Source organism: Sarcophilus harrisii, chromosome 2 (genome assembly GCF_902635505.1).
Source record: "Sarcophilus harrisii chromosome 2, mSarHar1.11, whole genome shotgun sequence".
NCBI lineage: Eukaryota > Metazoa > Chordata > Mammalia > Dasyuromorphia > Dasyuridae > Sarcophilus > Sarcophilus harrisii.
Window position 1 is genome coordinate 204,063,855 of NC_045427.1, and position 12,968 is coordinate 204,076,822.

General features: G+C 38.2%; 1 protein-coding gene across 1 annotated transcript in view; it reads left to right on the top strand.

Annotated features, from left to right (window-relative positions):
• The first annotated feature begins 4,872 nt into the window (after positions 1-4,872).
• GAN (gigaxonin) overlaps positions 4,873-12,968 on the top strand; it is a 62,699-nt gene continuing 54,603 nt past the window's right edge. Inside the window, exon 1 of the mRNA XM_003757849.3 lies at positions 4,873-5,039. Coding sequence (XP_003757897.2) covers positions 4,873-5,039 — 167 coding nt within the window. The remainder of the gene's footprint in view (positions 5,040-12,968) is intronic.

Consider the following 12,968-nt stretch of genomic DNA (forward strand, 5'->3'; position numbering starts at 1 on the left):
GGTAACTCTTACTAGATAATTAGATTGTTCCTTAAAATAACCCAACCCCATACAATTCAATAATTGATCCAATTTCAGATTTTCCATATACAAGTTAAGATATGACTTGATGCAATCTTTGATTCCCAAATTCAGATTATGACCTAAGTTATGGTCTCTGAAGGTTTACACTATAGCTAGATCAAGAAGAAAATAACTACTACTAGCCAGAAGTCTTCCTAGTGAAAAACAAATTATCTTTTAGACTATATCTCAATGGCCTCTGTGATCTCTGTGTAGAGAACACAGTCTGAATCAGAGGACCCTCAGATGCTTATCATGCAGAACTAGAGTGACAAGATTTTTGGTTTTAGTTTGGTTTAGTGAGACTAAAATAGTATCCAAAAGCTCCTTCTAATTCAGATTATGTGAAATACTGCTAAAAATGCATAATTATTCATCAACGTATTTAAGAAATATTGAGTTCCGACTATGTAAAAAGTTCTGTGCTAGATACCAGAACATACAACATATAGTCCCTGCCCTCAAGGAACTCATTAAATGGGACAAATTTTTTAAAAAGTTGACAACCTGCTCCTCTGGAAAGATTGCATTGTATCAATTACAGAGCACACCTCATATTCTTAACCTACAAATTACTGATGTTGAAATTGTCATTGTTTACTGTTCTGAGCAAAAGGGAAAGATGAAAACAGAGTTATGCTCTTAAATGGAGATGGGTCTCAGTACCTCCTGTGATCCTCCCCAGGCAATTTCAAGTTTAAAAATTAAATTGATTACTGGTTACTCAGTCCTTTCTAACAAATTTCCCCATTGAATCTAAGTACAATATAGATCCTGCCTTTACAATGGCTCTACCTCTCTTAAATCCCCACAAATTTCTTCAATGTTAAGATACCCATTTTTAACATTCAGAACTTGTATGAAACATGACTATCCCAGAAGAATTCCCTTAGTATATTTCACATAAATCCTTAGATCTTAGTAGTTCCCATTTATATTATTCTTTGGGAATCTGAAGCAGTTACATTAACATTCTATCATTTGATCTTCACAATAACCTTATGAGTTATGTAATAGTATTATTGTCCCCATTTTACAGATGCCATAATTAAGGTTTGCTTAAGTTCAGAAAACAAGCAGTGAAAATGAAACTCAACCCTGGATCTTCCAGCTCCAAATTCAATGTACAACTGATAAATCATCTGTAAAGCAAAGCAAAATTTTTATAAAGACAGGTGTACTGTAGAAAGGACTGCTGTCACACAAATTTTTGTCATACTCGATTAGTAGTTCAGAAATCTTTATTAGCTCCCCATTGTCATAAAACAAAAATTTCTTGGCTTGGTATTTGAATCTCTTTACAATCAGACTCCCAAAGAGACAAGTGGTATACGGCAAAGAGAAAAAAATACTGGGATTGAGAATCAAAGGGTCTGAGTTTGAATCTCACTGTTTGTACCTCCTAACTACTTGTTTAGCTAGGAGTAAATATCTCAAGCACCCTAGAATTTAGTTTTCTTTTCTGTGCTAGGCCCAGAAGGGGGCTTAAATTAAATGACCTTTGAGCTCACTTCCAATATTGCTTTTATGACTTCCTTTTCATTTTTATTTCATTCAGCGCCTGTTTATACACACCTAGCCAATTTTTACTACTAAGTGTTTCTAGTTCTTGGTCTGTTCTTTTTAGCATTTAAGTAAAGTATTCCCTATTATGTGGGAATACACTCCTTCTAAATCTACATGCACCGAAATTCTCTTCTTCATGGGTCCCTGGCAATGTCATTTGCTTCCATACAATCTTCCCTGAACTCTCAGCTGAAAACATTTTCTATAACTTCAAATTTCATTTTATCTGGACCTTTGCTAAGTTTCCTTTATCACATTCTTTCTAGCTATTGTTTTTGCTATTCCTCTAGCTGTCTTATCCCCACTATTAGGCTATAAGTTTCTTCAGACCAATGACCATGCTATTTTTCATTTTTGTATCTCCAGTGCCTGTAATAATGAAGTACATATAATAAGTGTTTAATGGTTTTTTTTCAAGTGAATTCCCCTAGCAGCAACAACTTTCAATTCAATATTTACAAGAAATATGTCATTATACTTGTTGTTGCCTTCTCAAGCTTAAAATGGTTCCCAAAGACTTTTAGTAATATATTTAAGTTTCTAATCATAGGCCTGAAGGTTCCAAACCATCGGACTCTGTTTTACCTAAATTTTCATCTCCAGATATGCCCTGACTCCTTTTGGGACTCAACTCATTCCTGCCCCACTAATATCAGTTATAAGGGACATCTGACCTCACATGATTTGGACCCTTGTTTTACAGAGTATTAAACCGAGTTCTGGGGATAAGAAGGAAGCATTGTGATATAGGTGAAAGAAGGATGGATTTGGAGTTAGATTTGAATTGAAACCCAGGCCTTCCACCTCCTTGTCCTAAGACTTTGGATCATTCATAACTTATTAGGTTCTTTCCACCTCAAAATCTGTGATCTCAAGCAATTATGATCCTAAGTAACTTGGTCACATAAACTAGCCATTTCTTTCATGAGAGAATATTACTCAAATTTTTTTTTTTCTGTTCAAGCACATTTCTTTCTACAACTCCTTTAAAACAATAATCAAGATCTAGCTTTACAAAGAAACATGACTAATTTTTACACTTTTCCAGTCTTCCTAGTCACTCTAGCACCTCTTTATATGACCATCCCCCCCATCAAGTAATTGGATCTATGTTAGTGTTTTTCTTTTTGTCCTTTAGTTTTCTGGGAGCCTTTGGAACAGAACAGTCATTCCTACCAAATAAAAAGCATTTATTGAGTGTTTACTACATGGTTAAGACTGATGGGAACAGAAAGAAGTATAAGATATAGGAACAGAAAGAAATATTAAGGTATGGTTCTAACCTTCAAGCATTTATGGCTCATTTGGGAAGATTAATTCTTGTCAAAAACCACTACAAGATAACACAAATGGCCTCTTATAAACTTGTTATTTACCACTGGAGTATAGTGTAGAAAAATCTGCAGTCTAATTCTGGACTCTGCCATTAACTACTTGCGTGATCATAGACAAATCACTTCCCTTCTCTGGGTCTCAAATTCCTCCTTGTAAAATAAGAGAGTGGGACTAGGTGGTCTATGAGGATCTTTCTAAAAGCAGATTATATTTACAGAGCTGCAGCTAAGGCCTAAAAAGGACCAAAAGAGCGTTGCAAGCCTCCGCTCTCATTGTTCTCCAAAGTTTTGTCAGTCATCAACCCCTCCGCTCAGCATAAGAGGAATACCAGTAGAGCATGGTTCTTTACCTGCTGGAGGAGTTGTAGCGCGGTTTCCTGCACCAATACTGAAGGTGAAAGGACAACAGATGATCTCTGAATCCCCTACTACCCTGAAATACTGTGACTCATAACTCCTACCCCAGCAACACCTCCCTCCCCAGTCACTAACAAGATCATGCATTTAGGGAGCAAGCATTTATTACGCACCTACTATGTGCCAGGGCCTGTGATAAGGGCTTTGCTGTTATTTCACTTGATCCTAATAACAATGTCGGTTCTATCCCATTTTACAGTTGAGGAAACTTAGGGAATAAGCAGTTATGCGACTTGCTCACACAATGCCTGAGGCCATGTTTAAAGCTAGAATCACTTCCCTTTTACAGAGAGATGAAGCGACTTGTCCAAGCTCACACAGGCGCTGAAAAGTAAAGACCAGATTGGAATCCGGGTCTCCTACTTTCCAAGTGCTCTTTCTTTGCAAATGTCAACTAGCAAGCTGCCTCCCTCCCGCAGCCGGCCCAAGGAGGACCACACCCACCCATTGCGTGGCTCCTTTTCGCCTCGGTCACTTGGTCAAGGGCTTAACTGGACAACCACGCCTTCGTCACTAGATCAGTCCTCAACCAAGCCACCGCGACCACCGCAGAGAGGTTGCCCTGTGCTCCCACGCCCAACAGCAGCGGCCCCCGGCTCTGCCCGCCAGCCCCGGGAGGAGAGCAAGAAGCCCGTTTCCATATTGGGGAGGAGGTGGGGCACATACTGACACCGCCCCTACACACGTGAAGGGGGCCCGAGCGCCGTCTCCTACAGGGAGATGGGAGGGGCGCGGTCCTAGCTCTCATGAAATAGGCTGCTTCTTCTCAAGCGAAGCGCCCCTTCTGCCCGACTCCTCGCCCGCGTCCGCCCTCGGCCCCGCTCGTTCCCACCGAGGAGAAGCGGCCCCTCCGGGGAAAGGCGAAACCTCTCGGGAGGTTCAAGCCCAAGCTCCGCCCTCCGCGGTGCCAATTGAGCAAGACTGAAACACCCCCCCCCCGAGAATGAGGTGGTCAGGACCAAGCTCCGCCCACCTCTCCAAGTGAGTTGGACGGCCGCCTCCCCCCTTTCGCGAAGATAGACCGGCCCGAGCCCCGCCCCTTCTTCTCTGAGCGAAGGACTTGGATGGACACAACCACTCCCTGCCGTTTCGCTCCCTCCTAATAGTAGTTCGGGATACCCCGCTTAGTGTCTACTCTAGAGAGAAGGGGGAGGAGCTTAGGAGGAAGCCTGTGATACGCTGTGGGGCGCACGCGGAAGGCGGGGCAGTCGCATAATGATGACGCCCTACTCTTGGATCCGTTAAAAACAGGCTGAGGGGGGGCCGCCCCCCATCGAACCTCCCCAACGCTTCGCTAATGGCGCAGCCTAGGTGCTGCCTACTTTGCCTCGCGCTCCTTCCGTTGTTTTCCTGTCCGTGAGCTAAGGAACGAAGGAGCGCGCGCCAGGAGTGGCGGCCAGAGCGCCGGGGCAGGACGCGCTGCGGGGACACTGAGGCGCGGCGGCCCCCGAGAGAAGGGGCAGAGAGCAGGGGCAGGCAGCGCGATTGCAGGATGGCGGAGAGCAGCGCCGTGTCCGACCCTCAGCACGCCACCCGGCTTCTCCGCGCTCTGAGCTCCTTCCGAGAGGAGGCCCGTTTCTGTGACGCGCACCTGGTGCTGGAGGGCGAAGAGATCCCGGTGCAGAAGAACATCCTGGCGGCCGCCTCGCCCTACATCCGGTGAGCCCGCCACCGTCCCTCCGAGCCTCCCTCCTCGGTCCTCCGGCCGGGCCGGGGCCTGGGTGGGGCGCTCAATGGCCCCAGACCCGAGCTGCTTTCTGAAAGTTGCCCTGGGACCTTGCCTTGTCCACGCCTCCCCCGGACTACCCCTTCTCGGCCTTGGGGACCACTTGCGGGGAGTTGCCCCCCTTCCAACCCTGGCTCTCTGGGCGGGGGCAGGGCGGGGTCCCCTACTTAGAATCCACATACTAACTACTTCCTCGGGACTTAGTCGGAGGAATTGCACCTTGGGCTGTTCTGTGTAGTTTGTTACTGTAGGCGTAGATAAGCAATTGGCCCCAGCGATGCTTTTCTTCCTGTCCCCTTTTTGAGATACCAGATTTTCTAGCGTTTGTCTCATGGAGACATCCTAGAATTAAGAGATAATAAAGTAGAAAATATTTATTTCTGCATACAGTTACAGGCTCCTGGAGCCATTATACACTGGTGATCGAGTAACTTAAAACTCACAAAGCTTAACCTGATTTACTAGCTCGACAAAACTGGTTAATTCAAGATAGATGTGACTGTTTATACCAGCTTATACTGCCATCTCCCCTCTGTTATCTTTTCTTACATTCACTTTCCTGTCTTAGTTTGGACAAACTAAAATGCTAAAAGCAGCGTTTAGGAAAAGAAATTGTCTAATAAGTCAATTAAATATTGGTTTAATAGATGGAAATTTTCATCTTCTGATGACAAAGCAGGAAAGTAAAACTGTCCTGTCCTTATTGCATTGTCATGCCACTGTAGCTATGTTATTTTTATGATCTTCCAACTAGAGAGTTTTTGTATTAACGGGAACCAACGTATGTGGCTAACGTTAACTTATTGGAACTTCATCTAACTGTTTTACTTGAGTAGAGTTTGTAAGTCAAGGATAGGTAAAAAGCATGACACAGGATTAGAAAGGTAGGCTATGATAGATTGTGTTCGACCTTGAATGCTAGGAGATTTGATTTTGCTGATGCAAAAGCTTCCTGAAGATCGTTAAGAAACCTGAGATAAACATTACAGATTTGCATTATTAAGACCCATTTAACTTGATATGCTATTCCCTGATATTAAGCTATTAACCATCTGTATTTTAGATGCATTATTGTTGCCCTTCACTAAGTGGTTGAAAGAACTACTGAAGCTAGAAAGAACTAAATGTGGTCTGGAAGTACTTTGATACAACTTCTTAGGTGCCTGTGTTACTTTGTTCTTTCTTTATACTTAAGAAACTTATAATGTAGCAAAGTAGTCTATCTAGTTGGTGTGGAGTATTGCTCCCCTATAAGGATTATCTTCCAATCTTTTGAAGGACTTCTTGACTGAATTATCTGTATTTATGGGATTATTAATTTAGAGGCAGAAGAGATCTTAAATGTCATCCGATCCAGACCCTTATTTTATAGAGGTGAAATTCACTAAGAGCCAAAACAGGACAAGAACTGGAGTCTGGATTCAAACTCATTCTCTGATTCCAAAACCAGGGTTCTTTCAATTCTCATGATGCTGTCCTAATTAGTAGCTTTCAGTTAATAGTTGGTTTTTGTTTGTTTTAAACCCATATAATATTATAACTTTTAGGTTCATAATAAAACATATTTTCAGTATCAACTTTGTCTCAATGGTAGAAATATTCTTGGAATTTTTTTTTCAAATCATATAATTCCTAACTATACTTAAAGAACTATTTTAATCAGGTACTTTAAATGACAAAATAACTTCTTGAACATTCTTATGGTTTTAAGAAACTATCTTATTCTTAAAAAGGAAGAACTTTTTAAGCTCTTTAAAACAAATGTCAAATGCCATATAGTTAGTAGTAGTATTCATGTTCTGGAACTTGGTATAGCTGTAATTTTTTTTTCTCTTTTTTGAATTAGGATTGTTATGTCTTGTCTCAGATCTATAAACATGTTAACTTTACATTTCAACTAATTTGCTTAAGTGTTTCAAACTATCCACACTTCTTATTGATAAAAGCAACATAGTTATATTCAATAGCACTGCTTTATAAAATTTTCTGTGTATGTCAGTATATCTAATTGTGTGTAGTGGAACTGATTAATGGTGCTGTAGGCTAAACTCTTGTACATGACAATTTAGGATCATAAATCTAAAGTTGGAAGGTACCTTAAAGATAGCACAGGGTCACAAGCTGGAAGGAACCTCAGGGATCAACTAGTACAACCCCAGCATATTGTGTGAAGAAACTGACGCCTAAAGAGGTGAGTAATTTACTCAGGGTTACATAGGAAATTGCAGAATCCTGATTCAAACTTTGGGCCTCTGATCTCACTCCAAGTTCTTGTGAGGATGCTTTTTTAAACCTTCATAAACAGGAACATTAGTAAAGCTAGAATGGTGAAAATGGGGCATCTTGGTTACATCACATAAACCACTGATCTGTAGTCAGGAAGACCTGAGTTCAAATATCAGTGACCCTGGGCACGTCATTTAATCTCTTTACTTCAGTTTCTTTACCTGTAAAATAAGGATGTAATAGGATCTACCTCACAGAGTTGTTGTGAAGATCAAGTAAGATAATTGTAAAACATTCAGTACAGTACATAGTACGTGATGCATAATAGGCATTATTATATAAATGTTAGCTGTTATTATTATATCAACATTTTCTTGTAGTTCTTTATCTTTCCTTATAAGACATTTTTCCTTTTCCATCAGGTCAGAAGAGTGCTTTACTGAGTCATTGTAGCCAGAATGAGTCCTTGACTTCTATTGTGTCCATTTTTCTCTATCAAGGAGAATGATGCCAAGATTAAACTGGAGAGAATAGAATGGATCAAGAGAATTTAAAACCAATATGTGTGACTACAGTAAAGGAATTTTTTGTCCTAAATTCATCCTTTTATCAGTGAATATTTAGCATCTCCTGTATGTACAGCACTGTTCTAGGTGTGGAGAAAATAAATAAAAGTTTATATATTTCACATGTGCATGCAGTCCTGGAGCTTGTACAATATATTTGGGGCATAAAACACAAGTGGGACAAGTAATACCTTAAGTGTATTAGAAGGGTGAGAAATAGTACTAAATGAGGTGAACAAAGACAAGATAGCAGAAAGTGGTTTGGTTTGGATGAATCATATGGTGAACCAGGATAATTTGGGATAAAGTTGGAAAGGTAGAGTGCCTTGAATGATGTACAAAGGAATTTGAACTTCTACAGTCAAAGGAACCACTAAAGATTTTTTGACCAAAATAGTAATAAAAACAGGTCTCTCCATGAAAAGATTTTTCTGAAAGATAAGAGATGGATTGGAGTAAGAAGGAGAAGGACCTACACTGATTTGAATGCATGGGAATAACAAGAAGGCTATGAATTTTTGAGATATTCAAAGTAAGATTAACTGGGCTTGACCAACCTGGCAAACTGAATTTGGGAACAGAGATCAAAGATAACCCTGAGGTTAACCAAGATTGAGAGGACTGTGGTGCCACAGGCAAAAAACAGGGAAGTTAAAGAATAGTCAACATTAAGGGGAAAGTTTAACTTGGTTTGGAGATTCTTTGTCTTTTTTGTGTGTCATAGACCCCTTTAACAGTCTGCTAAAGCCTATGGATCTCTTTTCAGAATTTTTAAGTGCATAAAATAAGCTATATTGGATCCCAAAGGAAACCAATTATATTGAAAATACATACATATATTATACATATATGTATCTGTGTGTCTGCACATAGAATTCATTGACACTGGTTGTTGGAGGGGTATATAGATTTAAATCTCAGAAGTAAGGGCTAGGATTGTGAGTTTTATAGTGGTGTGGCAGTTGAAGCTGTGAAACTGAATGGGTTTGTCTTTGCCCCACTTTCCTTCTCTCATCTACAAGGTGGATAACCAACTAATTGAGGAATTCAGGTCACTCACACTAATTGAACTATACTTTCAGTTTCTGAAGAGCAGTCTAGTATGATTAGGTGAACCATTTGTGATCATTGAAAGATCATGGGAATATTGGTGGGAAAACAAATAGCTCGAGAGATATATATATATATATATATATATATATATATATATTTGGGGAGGAAGGGAAGAGGTTCTGCAAATTTGGCTAGGGAACTTGACTTAGATCCCTGGGGAAATTCCAGAATAAATCATTAAAGAGATAGGTGAGAAGCAGCTAGGTGGCATAGTAGATAGAGCAGGAGGTCCTGAGTTCAAATTTGGCCTCAAACACTTAACACTTCCTAGCTGTGTGACCCTGAGCAAGTCACTTTACCCCAACTGCTTCAGCAAAAAAAAAAAAAAAAAAGGTGATAAATTCTTAAGGGAAATAGCAATTACAAAGATTCAGCATGTTGTTGTCATGCACATGTCAGAGTAACCTCATTTACTTTTGAAACAGGTTTGCTAAAACTAGTAAATGAAGGGAATATTGTGGATAGTTTAAATAAATTTAGCAAAAATTTTGATAAAAAATCTCTTGTATTTCTAAGAAAGATGGAGAGATATGGATATGGCTCTTGAAGAAATACAATCAGATGAATTCAGAACTGGTTGAATGGCTTGACTTTAAGTAATTCAGCCTGGCAGAAGTTTATCAAAAGAGTGCCATGGGGATTTGTGTTGTTTAGCATTTTTATCAGTTGGATCAATTCATTCAATAAAGGCGTGATGTTATGTTCATCAAATTTGCAGCTGATAGAGTTAGTATATAGAAGTTAGGATATAGCAATCTAGAGGCATCTAGTGTTATAGTGAATAGAGTGCTAGACCTGTAGTGAGGAAGGCTTGCGTTCAAATGTTGTCTTATGTGTGACCCTGGGCAAACACCTACCTCAAGGTTTTTGTAAGAATCAAATTACACCTATAAATAACTTTATAAAGAGTGCTATATAAATGTTAGGTTGTATTATTCAATGGAAGGCTGAATTGAGTGAAAGTTGCAGAGGTCAACTTAAGCATCATACCAGGAGCAGCTTCCTAACAGAATTTTTCAAAAGTGCAAAGGCTGAATTTAACTTCCTTTTGGAGATCTTACGAGATAGGTGACAGTAGGGATTCATTCTGTGTTGTTTGAGCTGACTAGATGTTTTGTGAGATTTTTTCCAATTCTCAAATTCTGTAATTAAGGTCCATTTCATTTCTGATGATCACCATTTTCTCACTGCTCCATATCTTTTTTTGTTTCTAGTACTTATGTTATAGTTTAACATTTAAAGTTTTTCTTTTCCCCAGTCTGTTTGTAGTTACCTGCAGTAACTTATCAAATACCTTTTTTAAAAATAGTTGGCTTGATGTAAATACAAAGTATTGCTGCTAAACTGTTTATATCCTAAAGTCTTGTTATTCATTGTATTTTGCAAATCTTAAAGCACTATCTAAATGTTGACTGTCATTAATACTAACAAGCCTATTTTACCATTGAAATAATATTTGGTCCATAGATGATTCCGATGAAGTTATTTCTGGAAACAGTTGTCTAGAATTGGTTTCTTTATAACATAGAATTTGTCATTTATCTCTTGGGGTCTTTTACATTTAATTTTGGCTTCCAAATAATTAGTGTCAAGAAAGTTATCTTGTCATTTTTTTATGATTCAGTTTCCTTCTTTTTCTTCCTTTCTTTTTTACTTTTTTCCAATTATATGTAAAGGCAATCCCTCCCCCCCCCCCTTTTTTTTGTGGGGTAGTTGAGATTAAGGGACATATCCAGGGTCACACAGCTAGCTAGTAACTGTAAAATATCTGAGGTCAGATTTAAACTCAGGTCCTACTGACTCCAGGCCCAATGTTCTATCCACCGCTATCCACTGCATCATCTGTTTGCCCCTATTAAAACAATTTTTAACATTTTTTACAAAATTTTGAATTCCCAAATTTTCTCCCTTTTCATCCTCTCTAAAACAGTAAACAATTTGATACAGATTATATATGTGCAATCGTGTAAAACGTGTTTCCAAATTAGTGATAGTTGTGAAACAAAAACCAGCAAATGGAAAAAAAAAATCATGAAAAAATTAGTATGAAGTGAAAATAGTACGCTTTGATCTGCTTTCAGAATCCATTAATTCTTTCTCTGGATATAGATGAACCTTTTTTATTTCAGCATGAAACCTAGTTCAAATTTTTTTTGTTCAAGTGCTTCAGAATGTATCGTTGCTTTTTCAGTGGTTGAAATGATCTTCAATAGTTATAACTTGTAGTTACATATTTTAACTTGAGTCTAGAAACTACTCCTGAAAAAAGCAGGGTGTGTTTTGTTTTTTTTTTTAATGGTCCTAAAGTGTACTTCAGAAATATGACAGTCTGGAATCTGTGCTTCTAGGAAAACTACCTGAAAATGCCTCATACAAACTAATCATTTTAAATTTAAAATAAATTATTGAATTTGCCTTAGCTTATTTTAGAGATAGTTTTTTAATATTTGTGGATTTTTACATATTCACAAACTTTGTTGTGTTGGAATCATTATATTGCAATTGAAGGGAACTTTAGGAAGATGTTGTTTTAGGCGAGGGCTCAGCAGCTACAGCCCATAGGCCAAACTTATAATCTGAGAGTGGTTTGTAAAAACTATTTGTTCAAAACTGATCATATTGGGTGTGACCCATGGGCATAAGATTGATATTAGCATTTTTGCTGTAAAAGTATTATCTTTTAGTGGAAAGAGCATCATCAAGGAATCTAGGTCTCTGGACTCCCAGACAATAAATATTTATTGAGGGACTTTTTTGGGGCCAAACACTGATTTTATCTCAAGTTTTACTGGTTTGGTTTACTAAAAATCATGTAACTAATATATCTCAAGTTTTCTTATTGTCTAAACAGTGGGGAGGCGAGCCTTTTTTGACAGTAATATATAAGTACTATATAAATGCAGAATGATGTGTATACAATGGTATAAGAATTCATGGACTTCTCCCCCAGTGAAATAAATTTTTTTTTAAAGTCTGAAGTTTAAATTAGGTGCTTTAAATAGGACAGCAAGGAGTCAGAGCCTAATTAAAACATCATCTTAAAGTTAATAAAGTTTGTGAAAAAGTATATGTGGGGACTGAAGACTCTGTTAGCCCCTGAATTCCTGTTCTTTTCTCCAGACTTAGATCATGTGTAACCTGGGAAGCCTTCCCATATCCTCCCAATTAATCAACATTAGCAATTATTAAAGTGGGATCTGAGGCATCCTGGGGGGCAGTCCCCAAAACCATTTCGGGGGTCTGTGATATTAAAACTATTTTCATAATAGCAAAACCCCCCAAACCATTATTTATCTGTTAAGTCACCCTTTTCTTTCCTAACATTAATGTGTGATACTTTCTAAATATATTTCAATGTAAACAGCACAATATATTGAATACAGAAACAGAAATAAAAATCCAATTGTCTTCTGTTGAGATATTAAAGAAATTGCAAAAAATATGTTAAACAATGCTGGTTTTTTTCAGGGTTTTTTTATGATAGTTATTTTTAATTTTAAAATGTGACTGAGGTTAGCATGTAATAGGCTGACTATCTCAAATGAATTAAATGCATATTTTTAAATTTTATGAATTTTAATTTTCAAAATGGTAAGTAAATTTAATTCACATAAGTCAATAGACTTTTTTCTTTTATTTACTTGATTTTGAGTCTTTGCATTCAGGATAATAATGGGATAAGTGACCAGAAACAAATTAATTTTGAGGAGAATGGGTAAATAATTATAGCATTTATTCATCTTTATATCTAAAAATTCCCAAAGGAAAGCTAACTCTTTTTCTATTCCTTTCCTTGTTGAACACACTGAGATAAAATTCTTGGGTGAGATCATAGCATTCTGGACTTCATTGTAGGATTAGTCATTAACAGACTTCTTTGGAGATCTTACAATTCTCTGGGAGGAAATAGTGAAGTTTGACTTAAAGATCAGAGATCTTTCTTATGTTGCCTTAGAA